General features: G+C 30.6%; 1 protein-coding gene across 1 annotated transcript; it reads right to left on the bottom strand.

The window, feature by feature from the left end:
- Window positions 1–323: 323 nt before the first annotated feature.
- LOC127726785 (prion-like-(Q/N-rich) domain-bearing protein 25) lies at window positions 324–15,539 on the bottom strand. The gene is made up of 14 exons (XM_052234240.1): window positions 15,470–15,539; window positions 14,482–14,601; window positions 13,731–13,850; window positions 12,989–13,108; window positions 12,236–12,355; window positions 11,494–11,613; window positions 10,742–10,861; window positions 9,998–10,117; window positions 9,250–9,369; window positions 7,021–7,140; window positions 6,261–6,380; window positions 3,329–3,448; window positions 1,271–1,446; window positions 324–329 (listed from the first exon to the last, which is right to left on the bottom strand). Exons 1-14 carry the CDS (start codon window positions 15,537–15,539, stop codon window positions 324–326), a joined length of 1,572 nt encoding a protein of 523 aa, XP_052090200.1.
- Between the last annotated feature and the right edge of the window lie 5,206 nt (window positions 15,540–20,745).

Below are 20,745 nucleotides of genomic sequence, written 5' to 3'. Positions count from 1 at the left end.
GTTTTAGAGATAGCTAGAAAACGTTTATTTGTATTGTGTTCTTCTTTATTTCATCCAAATTACTTAGAATAAAGTACTTTGCTAAGATGTTGCCGATTCATTATATGCTATACATTTATTTTCATTGCCTGAGGGAGATATGAAGATTTGTTCTCCCAAGAGTATATTGTGGAGTGATTCTAGGATACACATTTGAGAGGAAATTGCCTTAAAATATGGATATTCCTAGAAAATAAGGAGGCAGAGTAAGCCATACTCAGTGTGTTGGGGAGCTTTTTCTCCTTATTTCCTATATTTGGTTATACAAGAAAACTCTTTCCTAATTACTCCTGTAATAAATATACAGTGATAAGTAAATTATATTATTTTTTTAGCAGTAACAACACTTTTTGCACTAAGAGAGAGCCAATATGTCCCTCTCTGGAACGCAGTGTAAACTTAAGTTTTACATTAGGACCTATTGAAACCATTCAGTCAGTAAACCTTTATATGGATAGTTCATTCAGCTTGAACACTTTAATTATTCATCTATTATTACATTCCTTACACAAATAGGGACATAATAATGAAGACACAGAGGTACATTAGTTGTGCTTATCATCTTCTGTTGTATTTTATTCAACTGTTTTTTATTGCAGATGAGATGAATATTTGATCATTTATCGGTCCACACTATATTCTGTCATGATGCAGTGTGATAAGAATTTTTCGGAGAAATTTTGCTGTAAATGTTGTCTTACAACATATCAATTTTCTCTGAAACTCTTGAAGTGATTACGACAAAACTTGACAGTAATGCTTGAAAAAGCAAGTATTTTAAACTGAAAAAAAAACACATTCAATTTATTCTACAAAACAGTCTTCTTTTTATTGTAATGAATGGAAAAAAAATAAGTTATATTTTAATTGCCGCTATGTGGTCCTCTAGATAATTGTTTATATATACAAAATATGGACAAAACATGTTTACTCAAAATTGTTTCAGAAAAAGCTTTTATTATTTTATATTGACAATACAAAAAAATGAATAAACACAATAGACATCAGATGATAATTAAAGATTGCAGTAATGGGTTTACGTGGGGGCAAAAGAATGTTTTTACTCCGAAACACCTTCTTTTATTTTCTTACCGACATTTTACATGTTTGTTGATAACATATTGTTTTATGAAAGACAACATATTCATTTAACAACATTTTTAGATTGGGATCTTATCTTTGCCTTCATATAACTTGTTTATAAATGTATCTTTTTTAACGAAATACTTGCCTCATTGGAACACGAAATACTGCAAACAAGTAATACTTCGACCCTACAATCATTATTTAATAGAACTCTTAAACGGTATCCCAATATGGTCCCTTTTGAATCAACTGGTTTTCTCCATGATATTTGAATACTTCTGCTTGTCATACCAAGCATGACACTTGTTGGAACACTAGACACTGTAGAAAAAATTAATTATCAGTAAAATCTGTGTAAAAGGCGCATACACACATTATGCAAAAAATAAAAATAGAAACGATTATATGCTTCCTAACTGTTATTCCTTACTGCTATTAGATCGAAATTAGAATTAAGGGGATACCAATCACTTTGACTAAACAAGATTTGGCTAGTTTAATTTTCAAAAAATTTTGACAAATATATCTAATTTGAACCACACAATTTACATGAAATAATAATTTCATTGGATATATAACAGTTTGACAAACACTTACAATGACTTACTTTGATCATTGAGAAACTTGATTTCCCTAACTAATATTTTGTGATTAAAGCATTCAGCTGATTGTTAAAGACTTAACTCCCTGATGTATTTTATATCCCCTTAAAGCTCATCAACGTTTGAATACTTTCTGAAATTTGAGAAATAGCTTGGCTTCTAGCATCTTTGAATATACTTTAATTGTTGAAAGGCGAATGTTTGTACCGTTTATGTCATTATGAAAAACAAAAAGCACAGACCACCATAAGACATTTAAACGTTAACACGTACTGTAATGTAATTGTTTTTGTTATTAGTTGTGTATTTTCACCCGTAATTTAATTCCTAATTTAAATTTTAAAAAATTCAACTTGAATGTAGCACACGCTTAGAGTTTGGTATTGTTGATAAACTTTCTATCCTGTTAAAAGCTAATTTGTAGCATATTTACAAGTCCCACCTGTACAATTGATTGGACTTGTAGGTTCATTTTCAGCATACCAATTTGCACCAACACTCTTTTTTATGAACAACACGTTACTCTACAGTTAAATCATTATCCTGTACTGACTTTCATTGCGCGTTCTTATGTTTCTTATGTTATTTTACTTATAGCAATTAAAAGTAAACATATTTAAATAAAACTTTCCAAATCTCTCAACATAATCTTGTCAGGAATTTAGTTTGTGGTTGTCTTTTGTTTCATACTTATGTATTTTTTTTATCATTTTGGAAGTATGTGTTGGAAGCAGATATTTTCAAAAGTCACATTTTCATTTATTCACAACTTATTAAGACCATGGGTAATTTGGAGTTGAATTCAATATTCATACATGCATATTGTAGAACCGTACATGCATCTAGGTTTACTGTCTTATTTACAATTTTATTTATTGGTATCGATTACAAAGCTATACCTTTAGACAATTCAAAAGGAAAGACTTAATTGAAGAGGTTATAGAAAAGATGATGAAGACTTGTATACTGCATTATATTTGCATAACAGATTGACAGAAGCATAACATACATGCGACACAGTTTGATCCCGTCCAATACCGATTTGTAGAACATTGACAATTTCCACTTGAACATGTCATTGGACTGAAACATTCAAGGTCAGCATTACAGGCTGCATTAAAATCTTTCTCTGTAAACAACATTAACATTACACATATTGTTAATTTAGTATAAAAATATTCTTTATTTAAAAGGTATTATTTTCCCTCTTCTGACCCAATGAAGCCTAATTGTTTTTTTTTTCTTATAGTAGGTTGAACATGAATGTTATCTGTAAAACGTAGTCTTTAAAAATAATAAAACGTCAATTAGAGGACACCGCAATATGCAAACTGTTTGTATAATCAAGTTAAGATAGATGGAACTTGTATTAGGGTGGGCTTCGCAGTATTAGATTTACACAACAGTCGGATATTTAAATGCATATTATATAAAAATAAATTAGTACAGTAGTTTAACGATGTTTAAATCGCATGAATTGATGAAGAAGACATTTCAAAGTTACAAACAAAAATATAGGAAACCGCTTCAACTCCAAAAAAAGCTACACAGGGTGCGACGACAATTTGGGTTCATTACTGATAAATAGAAACATAACTTACGTGCAATACAATTTGATCCTGTCCAATACTGATTTGTAGAACATTGACATCTTCCACTTGAACAATCCATTGGACTGAAACATTGGCTGTCAGCAGTACAGGCCGCATTCACATTCTTCTCTGTAAATAACATTTTAGTTTGATCAGACTACTTGTTGCTCTCCTTCAATTATGAATCTATTAAATTTTACTACCAAATATTTATAGCGGTTTTCAAGATAATAAACAAATCTTTCATTTTACACCTATGTTTTCTTTTAGTCATGTCGGCTATGTTAGATGACAGGCGGGGTCACCGGACATTTTTGTTGATCTAAACATCCTAATGATGATTGTGACCAAGTTTGGTTAAATTTGTCCCTATAGTTTTAGAGGAGAAAATGTTTGTGACAGCTACATAGAAAAGCTTACTTTGCCTTTTAAACAGTTGAACTTGAAATGTGTGAGGTTTATGTAAATGAAACAACGTAAAAAATCTGCAGTTTCATCATTAATTCTTTCGTGCAGTGCAAGAAGATCCTGTCCAATACTGATTTGTAGCGCATTTACAAGCCCGATCAGCACAGGTTATTGGACTTAAACATTCATTGTCAGTATTACAAGTTACACCAACACCCTTGCATGTGAACGAAAGAGAGTGACCTAATGAATTAGACTAGTTACCGGATTTGAACTAACATGAGCAACACAACGGGTGCTACAGGTGGAGCAGGATCTGCTTACCCTTCCGGAGCACCTGATATCACCCCTAGTTTTTGGTGGGGTTTCGTGTTGCTAAGTCTTTAGTTTTCTATGTTGTGTTTTGTGTACTATTGTTTGTCTGTTTGTCTTTTTCTTTTTTAACCATGGCGTTGTCAGTTTATTTTCGATTTATGAGTTTGAATGTCCCTCTGGTATCTTTCGCCCCTCTCATTTAAATACCTTGCAAGTTGTTGGATTTTTATGTTCTATTTTCACGTTATTATAGTGCTAAGTACCTTGTTTTAATGATTGTACAATATATTTTTGTTTACCTTTTTGTTATTCTATTTACCGACACTATAAGAGAAGGTTTGAGGTGTAAAACATAACCGTTTTAACATGTTTAACCCCGCTACATAATCACGTGAATCTTAAAAGTCAAAGATCTCGTCATGGGTTGTCTTTCGTTATATCGTTTACTTTTTTTGTCGTTTCAAAATAAGATTTACATGGCAAATACCTTTGAAAAAATTTTTAAAATTAAATCAAAACATTTTACACTACACGGAATTTGAAGTTGGACACATTGCATAAATATATTTATTGATGAAGATCGTACGTTTACCTCTAGCTGTTCTGTAGTGGATTGAGTTGTTGGATTACTATATCGTTTACGTATATATCATGATAGAGTTTTATAATTAATTATCAACAACAAAGCTATAATGCTAGACAGCTACAAAGGAATGACTGAATTAAGGAACTGTATAGCAATGATCACATATGAATACTTTGTACTGAGTTTTATAGTACTACTGATGAATAGAAATTAAGCTTACTTGCAATACACTTTGATCCTGTCCAAAACTGATTTGAAGAACATTGACATCTTCCACTAAATTCGTTTATGGTAAACTTGGTTAACATTACTCTTTATTAAAAGCTTTTCTTTGTTTTTTTTCTAAATTTATAATAAGAATACAGTAATAAAATCTTCTTCTTTGTGCAATATCAAAAAGTTTGACCAGACTACTTTTTGCCCTCCTTCAATTATGAATCTATTTTATTTTACTGCTAAGTATTTATGGCGGTTTTCAAGACAATAGACTAAATTGTACATCTTTGTTTGACCTTTAGCCCTGTCGGCTATGTTGGATGAACGGCGGTGTTATCGCACACATTTGTAAAACTAAATATCCTAGTGATGATTGTGGCCAAATTTGGTTACATTTTGCCTAGTAGTTTCAGAGAAGAAATGTTGTGTTAAATTAAAACATGACGACGGCCGACAGCTTTAGAGAAAAGCTTACTTTGTCCTTTTGAACAGTTGCGCTAAAATTATGTGAGGTATATGTAAATGAAAAAATAACGAACCCAACGACAAAAAAAAAACGTTGAAAAAAATCTATATTTAAGCAATTGGTTCAATAAAATTGTATTAAAATTACAAATACTTTATATTCATTTGAAAATGTAATCATGACTTTTATATATAATTAATTCTTACGTGCCGTGCAAGACGATCCTGTCCAATACTGATTTGTAGCGCATTTACAAGCCCCATCTACACAAGTCATTGGACTTGAACATTCATTGTCAGTATTACATGTTTCACCAACACCCTTTCCTGTGAACAAATGAATGTAAATGCCCTACAAGTTCTTGCATTTTTATGTTCTATTTTAATGTTATTATAGAGTTAATTAACTTGTCTTAATGATTGTAAAACATATGTGTGCGTACCTTTTTGTTATTCTTTTTACCGACACTATAAGAGAAGGTTTGAGGTGTAAAACTTAACCGTTTTAACATGTTTAACTCAGTTACATAATTACGTGATTCTTAAAATTCAAGGATCCCGTCATTGGTTGTCTTTTGTTATATCGTTTACTTTCTTTGTCATTTCAAAATAAGATTTACATGGCAAATACCTTTGAAAAATTCTTTTTAAATTTAATCAAAACATTTTATACTAAACAAAATTTGAAGTTGGACACATTGCATAAACATATTTATTGATGAAGATCTTACGTTTACCTCTAGTTGTTCTGTAGTAGATTGAGTTGTTGGATTACTATATTGTTTACGTATATATCATCATAGAGTTTTATAATTAATTATCAACAACAAAGCTATAATGCTAGACAGCTACAAAGGAATGACTGAATTACGGAACTGTATAGCAATGATTACATATGAATACTTTGTACTGAGTTTTATAGTATTACTGATGAATAGATATTAAACTTACTTGCAATACAATTTGATCCTGTCCAAAACTGATTTGAAGAACATTGACATCTTCCACTTGAACAAGTCAAGGGACTGATACATTCGCGGTCAGCAGTACAGGCCGCATTTACATTCTTCTCTGTAAACAAAACTTTTATTTTAAATTTGTTTATGATAAACTTGGTTAACATAACTCTTTATTAAAAGCTTTTCTTTGGGTTTCTTTTTTTCCAAATTTATAATTAGAATATAGTCATAAATCTTGGTTTTTTTTGCAATATCAAAAAGTTTGACCAGACTACTTTTTGCCCTCTTTCAATTATGAATCTATTTAATTTTACTGCTAAGTATTTATAGCGGTTTTCAAGACAATAGACGAAACCTAAATTTTACACCATTCTTTTACTTTTAGCAAAGTCGGTTATGTTGGATGGACGGCGGTGGTTACGCACACATGTGTTAAACTAGATATCCTAGTGATGATTATGGCCAAGTTTGGTTACATTTTGCCTAGTAGTTTCAGAGAAGAAATTTTGTGTTAAATTAAAACATGACGACGGCCGACAGCTTAAGAGAAAAGCTTACTTTGTCCTTTTGAACAGTTGAGCTAAAATTATGTGAGGTATATGTAAATGAAAAAATAACGAACCCACCGACAAAAAAAACGTAAAAAAAATCTATATTTCAGCAATTGGTTTAATAAAATTGTAGTAAAATTACAAATACTTTATATTCATCTGAAAATGTAATCATAACTTTTATATATAATTAATTCTTACGTGCAGTGCAAGACGATCCTGTCCAATACTGATTTGTAGCGCATTTACAAGCTCCATCTGCACAAGTCATTGGACTTAAACATTCATTGTCAGTATTACATGTTTCACCAACACCCTTTCCTGTGAACAAATGAATGTAAATGACCTACAAGTTCTTGCATTTTTATGTTCTATTTTAATGTTATTATAGAGTTAATTAACTTGTCTTAATGATTGTAAAACATATGTGTGCGTACCTTTTTGTTATTATATTTACCGACACTATAAGAGAAGGTTAGAGGTGTACAACATAACCGTTTTAACATGTTTAACTCAGTTACATCATCACTTGATTCTTAAAATTCAAGGATCCCATCATTGGTTGTCTTTTGTTATATCGTTTACTTTTTTTGGCATTTCAAAATAAGATTTACATGGCAAATACCTTTGCAAATTCTTTTTAAATTTAATCAAAACATTTTACACTACACGAAATTTGAAGTTGGACACATTGCATAAACATATTTATTGATGAAGATCTTACGTTTACCTCTAGCTGTTCTGTAGTAGATTGAGTTGTTGGATTACTATATTGCTTACGTATATATCATCATAGAGTTTTATAATTAATTATCAACAACAAAGCTATAATGCTAGACAGCTACAAAGGAATGACTGAATTACGGAACTGTATAGCAATGATTACATATGAATACTTTGTACTGAGTTTTATAGTATTACTGATGAATAGAAATTAAGCTTACTTGCAATACAATTTAATCCTGTCCAAAACTGATTTGAAGAACATTGACATCTTCCACTTGAACAAGCCAAGGGACTGATACATTCGCGGTCAGCAGTACAGGCCGCATTTACATTCTTCTCTGTAAACAAAACTTTTATTTTAAATTTGTTTATGGTAAACTTGGTTAACATTACTCTTTATTAAAAGCTTTTCTTTGCTTTTTTTCTAAATTTATAATTAAAATATAGTCATAAATCTTGGTTTTTTTGCAATATCAAAAAGTTTGACCAGACTACTTTTTGCCCTCTTTCAATTGTGAATCTATTTAATTTTACTGCTAAGTCTTTATAGCGGTTTTCAAGATAAAAGACGAAACCTAAATTTTACACCTTTGTTTTACTTTTAGCCATGTCGGCTATGTTTGATGAAAGGCGGTGTTATCGCACACATTTGTTAAACTAGTTATCCTAGTGATGATCGTGGCCAAGTATGATTACATTTTGCCTAGTAGTTTCAGAGAAGAAATTTGTGTTAAATTAAAACATGACGACGGCCGACAGCTAAAGAGAAAAGCTAATTTTGTCCTTTTGAACATTTGAGCTTAAAATAAGTGAGTTATATGTAAATGAAACAACAACAAACCCAAACACGTAAAAAAAATCTATATCTGAGCAATTGGTTTAATAAAATTGTAGTAAAATTACAAATACTTTATATTCATTTCAAAATGTAATCATAACTTTTATATAGAATTAATTCTTACGTGCAGTGCAAGACGATCCTGTCCAATACTGATTTGTAGCGCATTTACAAGCCCCATCTGCACAAGTCATTGGACTTAAACATTCATTGTCAGTATTACATGTTTCACCAACATCCTTTCCTGTGAACAAATGAATGTAAATGCCCTACAAGTTCTTGCATTTTTATGTTCAATTTTAATGTTATTATAGAGTTAATTACCTTGTCTTAATGATTGAAAAACATATGTGTGCGTACCTTTTTGTTATTCTTTTTACCGACACTATAAGAGAATGTTTGAGGTGTAAAACTTAACCGTTTTAACACGTTTAACTCAGTTACATAATCACGTGATTCTTAAAATTCAAGGATCCCATCATTGGTTGTCTTTTGTTATATCGTTTACTTTTTTGTCATTTCAAAATAAGATTTACATGGCAAATACCTTTGAAAATTCTTTTTAAATTAAATCAAAACATTTTACATTACACGAACTTTGAAGTTGGACACATTGCATAAATATATTTATTGATGAAGATCGTACGCTTACCTCTAGCTGTTCTGTAGTGGATTGAGTTGTTGGATTACTATTTCGTTTACGTATATATCATCATAGAGTTTTAAAATTAATTATCAACAACACAACTATAATGCTAGACAACTACAAAGGAATGACTGAATTACGGAACTGTATAGCAATGATTATACATGCATACTTTGTACTGAGTTTTATAGTATTACTGATGAATAGAAATTAAGCTTACTTGTTTTACAATTTGATCCTGTCCAAAACTGATTTGAAGAACATTGACATCTTCCACTTAAACAAGCCAAGGGACTGATACATTCGCGGTTTGCAGTACAGGCCGCATTTACATTCTTCTCTGTAAACAAAACTTTTATTTTATATTTGTTTATGGTGAACTGGGTTAACATTACTCTTTATTAAAAGCTTTTCTTTGGTTTTTTTTTCTTAATTGATAATAAGAATACAGTCATAAATCTTGTTCTTTGTGCAATATCAAAAAGTTTGACCAGACTACTTTTTGCCCTCGTTCAAATATAAATCTACTTAATTTTACTGCTAAGTATTTATAGCGGTTTTCAAGACAATAGACGAAACCTAAATTTAACACCTTTGTTTTAATTTTAGCCATGTCGGCTATGTTGGATTAACGGCGGTGTTATCGCACACATTTGTTAAACTAGATATCCTAGTGATGATCGTGGCCAAGTTTGGTTACATTTTGCCTAGTAGTTTCAGAGAAGAAATTTTGAGTTAAATTTAAACATGACGACGGCCGACAGCTAAAGAGAAAAGCTTACTTTGTCCTTTTGAACATTTGAGCTAAAAACAGGTGAGGTATATGTAAATGAAACAACAACAAACCCAAAAAACGTAAAAAAAATCTATATCTAAGCAATTGGTTTAATAAAATTGTAGTAAAATTACAAATACTTTATAGTCATTTCAAAATGTAATCATAACTTTTATATAGAATTAATTCTTACGTGCAGTGCAAGACGATCCTGTCCAATACTGATTTGTAGCGCATTTACAAGCCCCATCTGCACAAGTCATTGGACTTGAACATTCATTGTCAGTATTACATGTTTCACCAACACCCTTTCCTGTGAACAAATGAATGTAAATGCCCTACAAGTTCTTGCATTTTTATGTTCTATTTTAATGTTATTATAGAGTTAATTAACTTGTCTTAATGATTGTAAAACATATGTGTGCGTACCTTTTTGTTATTCTTTTTACCGACACTATAAGAGAAGGTTTGAGGTGTAAAACTTAACCGTTTTAACATGTTTAACTCAGTTACATAATTACGTGATTCTTAAAATTCAAGGATCCCGTCATTGGTTGTCTTTTGTTATATCGTTTACTTTCTTTGTCATTTCAAAATAAGATTTACATGGCAAATACCTTTGAAAAATTCTTTTTAAATTTAATCAAAACATTTTATACTAAACAAAATTTGAAGTTGGACACATTGCATAAACATATTTATTGATGAAGATCTTACGTTTACCTCTAGTTGTTCTGTAGTAGATTGAGTTGTTGGATTACTATATTGTTTACGTATATATCATCATAGGGTTTTATAATTAATTATCAACAACAAAGCTATAATGCTAGACAGCTACAAAGGAATGACTGAATTACGGAACTGTATAGCAATGATTACATATGAATACTTTGTACTGAGTTTTATAGTATTACTGATGAATAGATATTAAACTTACTTGCAATACAATTTGATCCTGTCCAAAACTGATTTGAAGAACATTGACATCTTCCACTTGAACAAGTCAAGGGACTGATACATTCGCGGTCAGCAGTACAGGCCGCATTTACATTCTTCTCTGTAAACAAAACTTTTATTTTAAATTTGTTTATGATAAACTTGGTTAACATAACTCTTTATTAAAAGCTTTTCTTTGGGTTTCTTTTTTTCCAAATTTATAATTAGAATATAGTCATAAATCTTGGTTTTTTTTGCAATATCAAAAAGTTTGACCAGACTACTTTTTGCCCTCTTTCAATTATGAATCTATTTAATTTTACTGCTAAGTATTTATAGCGGTTTTCAAGACAATAGACGAAACCTAAATTTTACACCATTCTTTTACTTTTAGCAAAGTCGGTTATGTTGGATGGACGGCGGTGGTTACGCACACATGTGTTAAACTAGATATCCTAGTGATGATTATGGCCAAGTTTGGTTACATTTTGCCTAGTAGTTTCAGAGAAGAAATTTTGTGTTAAATTAAAACATGACGACGGCCGACAGCTAAAGAGAAAAGCTTACTTTGTCCTTTTGAACAGTTGAGCTAAAAATATGTGAGGTATATGTAAATGAAAAAATAACAAACCCAAAAAACGTAAAAAAAATCTATATCTAAGCAATTGGTTTAATAAAATTGTATTAAAATTACAAATACTTTATATTCATCTGAAAATGTAATCATAACTTTTATATAGAATTAATTCTTACGTGCAGTGCAAGACGATCCTGTCCAATACTGATTTGTAGCGCATTTACAAGCCCCATCTGCACAAGTCATTGGACTTAAACATTCATTGTCAGTATTACATGTTTCACCAACACCCTTTCCTGTGAACAAATGAATGTAAATGCCCTACAAGTTCTTGCATTTTTATGTTCTATTTTAATGTTATTATAGAGTTAATTAACTTGTCTTAATGATTGTAAAACATATGTGTGCGTACCTTTTTGTTATAATATTTACCGACACTATAAGAGAAGGTTTGAGGTGTAAAACATAACCGTTTAAACATGTTTAACTCAGTTACATAATCACGTGATTCTTAAAATTCAAGGATCCCATCATTGGTTGTCTTTTGTTATATCGTTTACCTTTTTTGGCATTTCAAAATAAGATTTACATGGCAAATACCTTTGCAAATTATTTTTAAATTTAATCAAAACATTTTACACTACACGAAATTTGAAGTTGGACACATTGCATAAACATATTTATTGATGAAGATCTTACGTTTACCTCTAGCTGTTCTGTAGTAGATTGAGTTGTTGGATTACTATATTGTTTACGTATATATCATCATAGAGCTTTATAATTAATTATCAACAACAAAGCTATAATGCTAGACAGCTACAAAGAATGACTGAATTACGGAACTGTATAGCAATGATTACATATGAATACTTTGTACTGAGTTTTATAGTATTACTGATGAATAGAAATTAAGCTTACTTGCAATACAATTTGATCCTGTCCAAAACTGATTTGAAGAACATTGACATCTTCCACTTGAACAAGCCAAGGGACTGATACATTCGCGGTCAGCAGTACAGGCCGCATTTACATTCTTCTCTGTAAACAAAACTATTATTTTAAATTTGTTTATGGTAAACTTGGTTAACATTACTCTTTATTAAAAGCTTTTCTTTGCTTTTTTTCTAAATTTATAATTAGAATACAGTCATAAATCTTGTTCTTTGTGCAATATCAAAAAGTTTGACCAGTTTACTTTTTACCTTCTTCAATTACGAATCTATTTAATTTTACTGCTAAGTATTTATAGCGGTTTTCAAGACAATAGACGAAACCTAAATTTTACACCATTCTTTTACTTTTAGCAAAGTCGGCTGTGTTGGATTGACGGCGGTGTTATCGCACACATTTGTTAAACTAGATATCCTAGTGATGATTATGGCCAAGTTTGGTTACATTTTGCCTCGTAATTTCAGAGAAGAAATTTTGTGTTAAATTAAAACATGACGACGGCCGACAGCTTAAGAGAAAAGCTTACTTTGTCCTTTTGAACAGTTGAGCTAAAATTATGTGAGGTATATGTAAATGAAAAAATAACGAACCCAACGACAAAAAAAACGTAAAAAAAATCTATATTTCAGCAATTGGTTTAATAAAATTGTAGTAAAATTACAAATACTTTATATTCATCTGAAAATGTAATCATAACTTTTATATATAATTAATTCTTACGTGCAGTGCAAGACGATCCTGTCCAATACTGATTTGTAGCGCATTTACAAGCTCCATCTGCACAAGTCATTGGACTTAAACATTCATTGTCAGTATTACATGTTTCACCAACACCCTTTCCTGTGAACAAATGAATGTAAATGCCCTACAAGTTCTTGCATTTTTATGTTCTATGTTAATGTTATTATAGAGTTAATTAACTTGTCTTAATGATTGTAAAACATATGTGTGCGTACCTTTTTGTTATTATATTTACCGACACTATAAGAGAAGGTTTGAGGTGTAAAACTTAACCGTTTTAACACGTTTAACTCAGTTACATAATCACGTGATTCTTAAAATTCAAGGATCCCATCATTGGTTGTCTTTTGTTATATCGTTTACTTTTTTGTCATTTCAAAAAAAGATTTACATGGCAAATACCTTTGAAAATTCTTTTTAAATTAAATCAAAACATTCTACATTACACGAAATTTGAAGTTGGACACACTGCATAAATATATTTATTGATGAAGATCGTACGCTTACCTCTAGCTGTTCTGTAGTGGATTGAGTTGTTGGATTACTATTTCGTTTACGTATATATCATCATAGAGTTTTAAAATTAATTATCAACAACACAACTATAATGCTAGACAACTACAAAGGAATGACTGAATTACGGAACTGTATAGCAATGATTATACATGCATACTTTGTACTGAGTTTTATAGTATTACTGATGAATAGAAATTAAGCTTACTTGTTTTACAATTTGATCCTGTCCAAAACTGATTTGAAGAACATTGACATCTTCCACTTAAACAAGCCAAGGGACTGATACATTCGCGGTTTGCAGTACAGGCCGCATTTACATTCTTCTCTGTAAACAAAACTTTTATTTTATATTTGTTTATGGTGAACTGGGTTAACATTACTCTTTATTAAAAGCTTTTCTTTGTTTTTTTTTTTTTCTAAATTGATAATTAGAATACAGTCATAAATCTTGTTCTTTGTGCAATATCAAAAAGTTTGACCAGACTACTTTTTGCCCTCGTTCAAATATAAATCTACTTAATTTTACTGCTAAGTATTTATAGCGGTTTTCAAGACAATAGACGAAACCTAAATTTAACACTTTTGTTTTAATTTTAGCCATGTCGGCTATGTTGGATTAACGGCGGTGTTATCGCACACATTTGTTAAACTAAATATCCTAGTGATGATCGTGGCCAAGTTTGGTTACATTTTGCCTAGTAGTTTCAGAGAAGAAATTTTGAGTTAAATTTAAACATGACGACGGCCGACAGCTAAAGAGAAAAGCTTACTTTGTCCTTTTGAACATTTGAGCTAAAAATAGGTGAGGTATATGTAAATGAAACAACAACAAACCCAAAAAACGTAAAAAAAATCTATATCTAAGCAATTGGTTTAATAAAATTGTAGTAAAATTACAAGTACTTTATAGTCATTTCAAAATGTAATCATAACTTTTATATAGAATTAATTCTTACGTGCAGTGCAAGACGATCCTGTCCAATACTGATTTGTAGCGCATTTACAAGCCCCATCTGCACAAGTCATTGGACTGAAACATTCATTGTCAGTATTACATGTTTCACCAACACCCTTTCCTGTGAACAAAAGAATGCAAATGCCTCACAAGTTCTTGCATTTTTATGTTCTATTTTAATGTTATTATAGAGTTAATTACCTTGTCTTAATGATTGTAAAACATATGTTTGCGTACTTTTTTGTTATTCTATTCAACGACACTGTACGAGAAGTTTTAAGGTTTGAAACAAAATTGTTTAACCCTGCTACATAATCACGTGATTCTTCAAAGTCAGGGATCTCGTCATTGGTTGTCTATCGTTATATCGTATACTTTAATTGTCATTTCAAAATAAGATGAACATGACAGATTCCTTTGAGAGTTTTTAAATTTATTCAAAACCTTTCACACTCCAAGCAAATTAGAGTTGGACACATTGCATAAATATATTTATTGATGAAGATCGTACGTTTGCCTCTAGCTCTTTTGTGATGGTTTGCGTTTTTGGATTACTATATCATTTAAGTATATATCATCATAGATTTTTATAATTAATTATCAATAACACAACTATAATGCTATTCTACAAAGGACAGAATGAATTAAGGAACTGTTTAGCCATGATTAGATATAAAAACTGTTTACTGGGTTTTATATGTTTTACTGATAAATAGAGACCAATCTTACTTGCTTTTTTTTTAATATCCTCCTTTCCTAAGGCAATGTTGACATTATATGGATGTGCCTATTGTTTATAGGGTCATCCCTGGTCATACCGCTTCCATCGTGTATTTCTATTTTCCTGGCTTTGGACGCACAAAACTTGTAACGTGTTATTTTAAAAGTATTGTTTTAACACGTCTAATTTGGGAAAATCAAAAGTAATGACTGAGTTGAAGAACTTAAATACATTGATTGTCTATAAAGACTATATTAATACAACTTACGTTCAGCACAATTAGATTCTGTCCAATACTGGTTTTTAGAACATTGACAACTTCCATTAGAACAGGTCATGGGGAATATACATACGATATTTGCAGTACAAGCTGCATTCACTTTTTTCTCTGTTAATCGAAATATATTTAGTATCGATAAAGTGACAAAAACATTGAGTAAACAAATACAAATTATGTCATCTGAAAATGATTAACAACCCTATAATTGTGTAAACTTCCTGCAAAAATAATGTAATGTTTAATGGGGAATGGTGTATGGTGCAGAAGGAATGTTGTATTGTATTTAAATTGAATTTTTGAATTTCTAAAAAACATTGTGTTGTAGGTAAACTTAAATAGTGGAACTCATGATTTATTGAAATGGGAAAAGGTAAATGCGGAACAATGGTGTATGGAGAATTGTGTATGACATCAATATGTATGTTTTCTAATAGTGTACAGTGTATGGTGTATGGTGTTAGTTGGAAGGTTTTACTCCTCGGTGACTATCACTACAAACCAGTAAAAGTCTGAAATGGACTATATTTGTACTCGACTGTACTGATTTTTACTCGACCAGTTTGAATTGGTGTGAATTTTACTCGATATTACTCGATCCCAATCTTAACCATACTCGACTGTACTGATTTGTACTTGACCCTGATCTTTGCCATTGAAAATAGTTTGAACTATTACTCGACCAGTCTGAAACAGTCTTATGTTTTTACAATTAGGGGTTTTTGCTTGTGAGAGAGCTGTCTACATATTCCAGATTTTTTTTTACCTGCAAACCACACCTATACTGAGGGTAATAAAACCTTATTATTGTGCTTCTTGTTTGGCATGTGTTTTTTTTAAAACCAAATTTAATTTTTATAAATTCCTAAATACAAACTACATAGGCTTCATGGTTACATACAACAGTTATATAACTATCTTTTTGGTGAGGTATCAACAGCCAACAAAATCACTGACATTGTTTAACCTTATATCAGAAAAATATCTATTCTTATCATAATTTGGGAGATATATATATATATATATATATATATATCAAAAAGGGATAAAAAATTAAAGAAATTAATAAAATTGTTCTTCTGATTAGGTGTAAACTATAAATTAATACCTCCTGCTTGGGGCAAACTCATTAAAAGGATCACACCTGGTCAGAGAGTAATAAATTTTAAATAACATCCATTCAAAATTACAACATCCTGTAAAATTTAAATCACAAGGCCTTTTGAATTCACTAGATAAGTAATACACGAGTTTAAGAGAAATAGGGTTTTCTTTTTACCTGTAAAACATACCTGTACAGAGGTAATTAAACCTTATTAAGGTGCTTCTTGTATGCAATGTCTTTAATATTGACAAAACTTATTTAAAGTAAATTGAAATGAATTTTTACTGCAATTTTGGAACACATTTCGTTTTTTAAAAGGTTATGAAGGATTGCTACGGAAGTTCTATTATCATGATTATTTTAAATTCTTGGTTTTACAAAAAAATGGTGTCATTTTTTAAATTTATTGAGTTGCTTTATATACTATTTTATATATATATTTTAATAAAAAAAAAAATGTTCACTGCATTATTAACTAAACTCGATTGATACCATAAATCTATGCCAGGCTTAAGTTAGTGGTGAAAACTCTCCAGTAACCATAAAATATATCTGAAACGTTCAAAATATTTTGAATAACATTTAAGATATTTTAATAATGGTCGAAAGTTCTAAAGTTTTTGATGTACATAAGGCAATGTGAACATGATATCTTGTATATAAAAATTCATTTAACGAAACTTAATTTATTACATGATATTTTTTAATCCGACCAGAAATTACTTCCTTTGATCACCTTGTGTTATTCTTATTTTGAAGGTGATATACATTGTATATATATATATATGTATGTATATAAATGTTGATGAATATGGTGTTGATGGTTATATTATGTTGATTGTGAAATTTTGGTTTCAATGCTTTATTAAATACATTTTGGATTTCAAATTGTTGTTCAAATTTCTAAAGTTCCTAAATTGATGAAATAGAACAGATAGATACAAAAAATAGGTCTAGATTGGTTAAGACTTGGTCGAGTATGGTTCAGACTAGGTCGAGTATGGTTCAGGTCGAGCATGGTTCAGACTTGGTCGCGAATTGTTAAGACTATGTCGAGTATGGTTCAGACGCGTATAAAATGGTTAAGTACTGGTCGAGTAAAGGTCGAGTACAGGTTCAGACTGTTCAGTATGGTTCAGACTACAGTCGAGCAATATCAGGTAAATTTAAGACCAATTCAGACTGGTCGAGTAAAAATCAGTACAGTCGAGTACAGATATAGGCGATTTCAGACTTTTACTGGTTTGTAGTGTATATGAAGGAAATACATGCTTTTACGTTTTTGTGTACCCCAGATATGGATTTTATCATGAATTCCAAATTGTTCAATCTATGAAAAGCTGAGCATTTTGAAAGACGTCGTCAAGTCTTAAATCAAAAAGGTAACAAATTCTGAGAATATCTATGAACTTCAAATATAAATTGAACTTTCATCCTTAACGGATTCCAAGTACAACGGTAGTATAATGAGCACTTATGATACAGCAATCCCACCTCATGAATGTATTAATGAGAACCGATAGAAGAAATTGTCTTTTTGAAACGCAGTTTTGAATACGGGAATATAAAGCTTCCACATTTTATAAATTAACTGATGCATTGCCTATTTCAAAAACTATATCCTGAATGTTTGAATGGAAGATAATTTCACATCAGAGTTATTGGCGCATACAGTGAAATATCTACAAAACATTTCCCTGACGTTATTTTTTGTAGCAATGGCGTCATGTTTGTTGGAAAATAAAAATGTTCGATTCTATTCAGAAGTTCGATACTACAAAGAGCATTCACAAAATGTGATAGTTGCCACGTGTGGAGTAGGAACTGCTTATCCCTCCTGGGCACCTCAGTTCAACTTCTTCCTTATTCAATTTTGTCAGGGTTCGTGATGGTCAGGTTTCAGTTCTTTACAAAGTGCTGTACGGATTTGTTCATCTTTTTTAGTCGTTTTTCGTGGGTTTTTTTTGGCCATGGTGATGACAGTTTTTCTCGACTTTTAAGTATTAATGTCCTATTGATATCTTCTGTCTCTTTTGTACAATTCCCAATGAACAAATAAATTGACTCAGACATTCACAGCCGACTATATACTCTACACCAAAACATATGTGTATAGATAACAGAAGGGGCAAAAGGCTCTACATAGGCTTATATTGCATGTTCATCTAATAATATATCGGTTTCTTATATATATATACAATACAGTTCATTGGTAGCAAATGTTGATCATGATAAATAAGGATATGATACTAGTATATATATTAAGTGGGATAAATAAAGTGAGAACCATTCGCATGTGATATCAATCTAAATTCATATTCATCATGTTCATTATATAAAGGAAAGACAACTTACTAGGAGCACAAATTGAACCTGTCCAATATTCGTATACATTACAATTACAACGTTCACTTGCAGACCTCTGTTCTATATGACAATCAGGGAGGATTTCAGCAACCCTTTTCCTTCTTCCTCTCTCTGAAATTTAAGTATTGCAAGTATCGAGAATAAACCATGAAAGTGAGGCAGTTAAGTATAACAAAACACGGAAGCTTTGTAAAAAGGACGGATTGAGAGATTGTGTTTTAGCTGTTCATTGTCTTTGTTTGTACATATTGTATTTTTTTATGGACGGACGAGCAGATTGTAAGTATACTTTATGCTCTCTAGAAATTGATTCTTACTGGTAACATTCGTGCATTTAACTCTTATCGGAGCGTTTAAATTGAATCTCCGTAAAATATTACAACACAAATGTTCATTTCTTTTTATTAAGAACGTCTGAATGTTTTTAATGAAATAACGAACAGTTGATTTACGATACATAGTTTATAGAAAACTTTCTTGGGAATTGACTCAATTTTATTGTCTCTTGTATTCTGCGTTTATTTAATTAAATCAATCATAGAAATACATCATAACTTGACAAAGTTTAAAATTCATATTTATCATTTGAATTTGAATAGTACCTGCATACGAATTACTGAAGATCAGAGAAAGTCCGTGTATTGATTTGAATAACAATAGTTACTAGTACATGTCAGAAAGTTAGGCATAGTTGTTATAAAAAAATCATGAAACATAAACTTATTGATTATGTCACAAGACCATTTAAGCAAGGAGATCAGTTCCAAACTACTTAGTTGTCAGGTATTTGAAAATATGTATTAAATTCATAATATTTGCTTAATCAATGGTATGGTTGATGAGTTTTTGTATCAATTTGCCTTAAAAAAAGGCATATATCTAAAACAAATATCACATTAAACACTCTTTTACAAATTTACGTATTGAAATTTGTTAATTTTACAATACAGTCTGCACCAGAACAAACTGTAAGAGCACCAAGAATTCCCCATGTAAACAAATCATTGCAGGTGAAAATACCACAGCCCGAAAGATGGGAAAGTGATGATTACATTAAGAGCTTTATATTCAAAAGGAATCTCTCGACAAATAGACTAAATTTTATAAATTATTAATAGGAATATTCAAAATATGTACAAACACAAGTGACCTCTTACAGAATTAAAAATTACAGCGTATTTAAATCATCTGTAGCTCATTTTATATCGACAATAACAATGGCTAATAAAACTCATTCGGATACATAATTTCTAATATGATAGAAATAAAGTTGATATAAAAAACTTACTTTTCTGACAGGTTGATCCATCATCATAGTAACTATTCACACAACGACATTTGTTAGTATCACAAATTGCGTTACCATATTTAGTACAATTACTATCATTAATATTAGTACAAGCAATATATCCTACTGCTGCTTCGCATGGTATATATAGTGTACATAACAGTAGTATCTGAGGAAGAACACATAAGTATATATTGAAAAAAGAACAAAAGTAACACATACCATCTGTTTTTTTTTAGTATCTATTTTGACCAACCTTTAGTAATGGTTATAACTAAAACTACATGATATGAACATTACTAAAAATAATGCGCTAACAAGAAGACAATTTGCGAGTGTAATTTCTGGTTAGTCATTTAAGTGACATTTGTTGAGATACGTCATCACATAGTTTGGCAGAAATTGAAGGCGGAGTTAGTGACCAATGAGCTCGACTTTTCGTTGTGCAGTATGCTTTCCTGAATAAGATGAAGATATGTAATAATGTATAGAATAATGTGTTTCTAA

The sequence above is a fragment of the Mytilus californianus genome, unplaced genomic scaffold (assembly GCF_021869535.1).
Source record: "Mytilus californianus isolate M0D057914Y unplaced genomic scaffold, xbMytCali1.0.p SCAF_18, whole genome shotgun sequence".
NCBI classification, from domain to species: domain Eukaryota; kingdom Metazoa; phylum Mollusca; class Bivalvia; order Mytilida; family Mytilidae; genus Mytilus; species Mytilus californianus.
This window is presented reverse-complemented; position numbering and strand designations above follow the sequence as displayed.

Excerpts from the sequence above, each read along its gene's own strand:
- LOC127726785 (XM_052234240.1), bottom strand. The coding sequence starts at position 15,539 with ATGACCTGTTCTAATGGAAGTTGTCAATGTTCTAAAAACCAGTATTGG. Across the intron at positions 11,614-12,235 it reads AGGATCAAATTGTATTGCAA|GAAAGGGTGTTGGTGAAACA; the intron begins GTAAGCTTAATT and ends ATTTGTTCACAG. Across the intron at positions 10,862-11,493 it reads AGGATCGTCTTGCACTGCAC|AGAAGAATGTAAATGCGGCC; the intron begins GTAAGAATTAAT and ends TTTTGTTTACAG.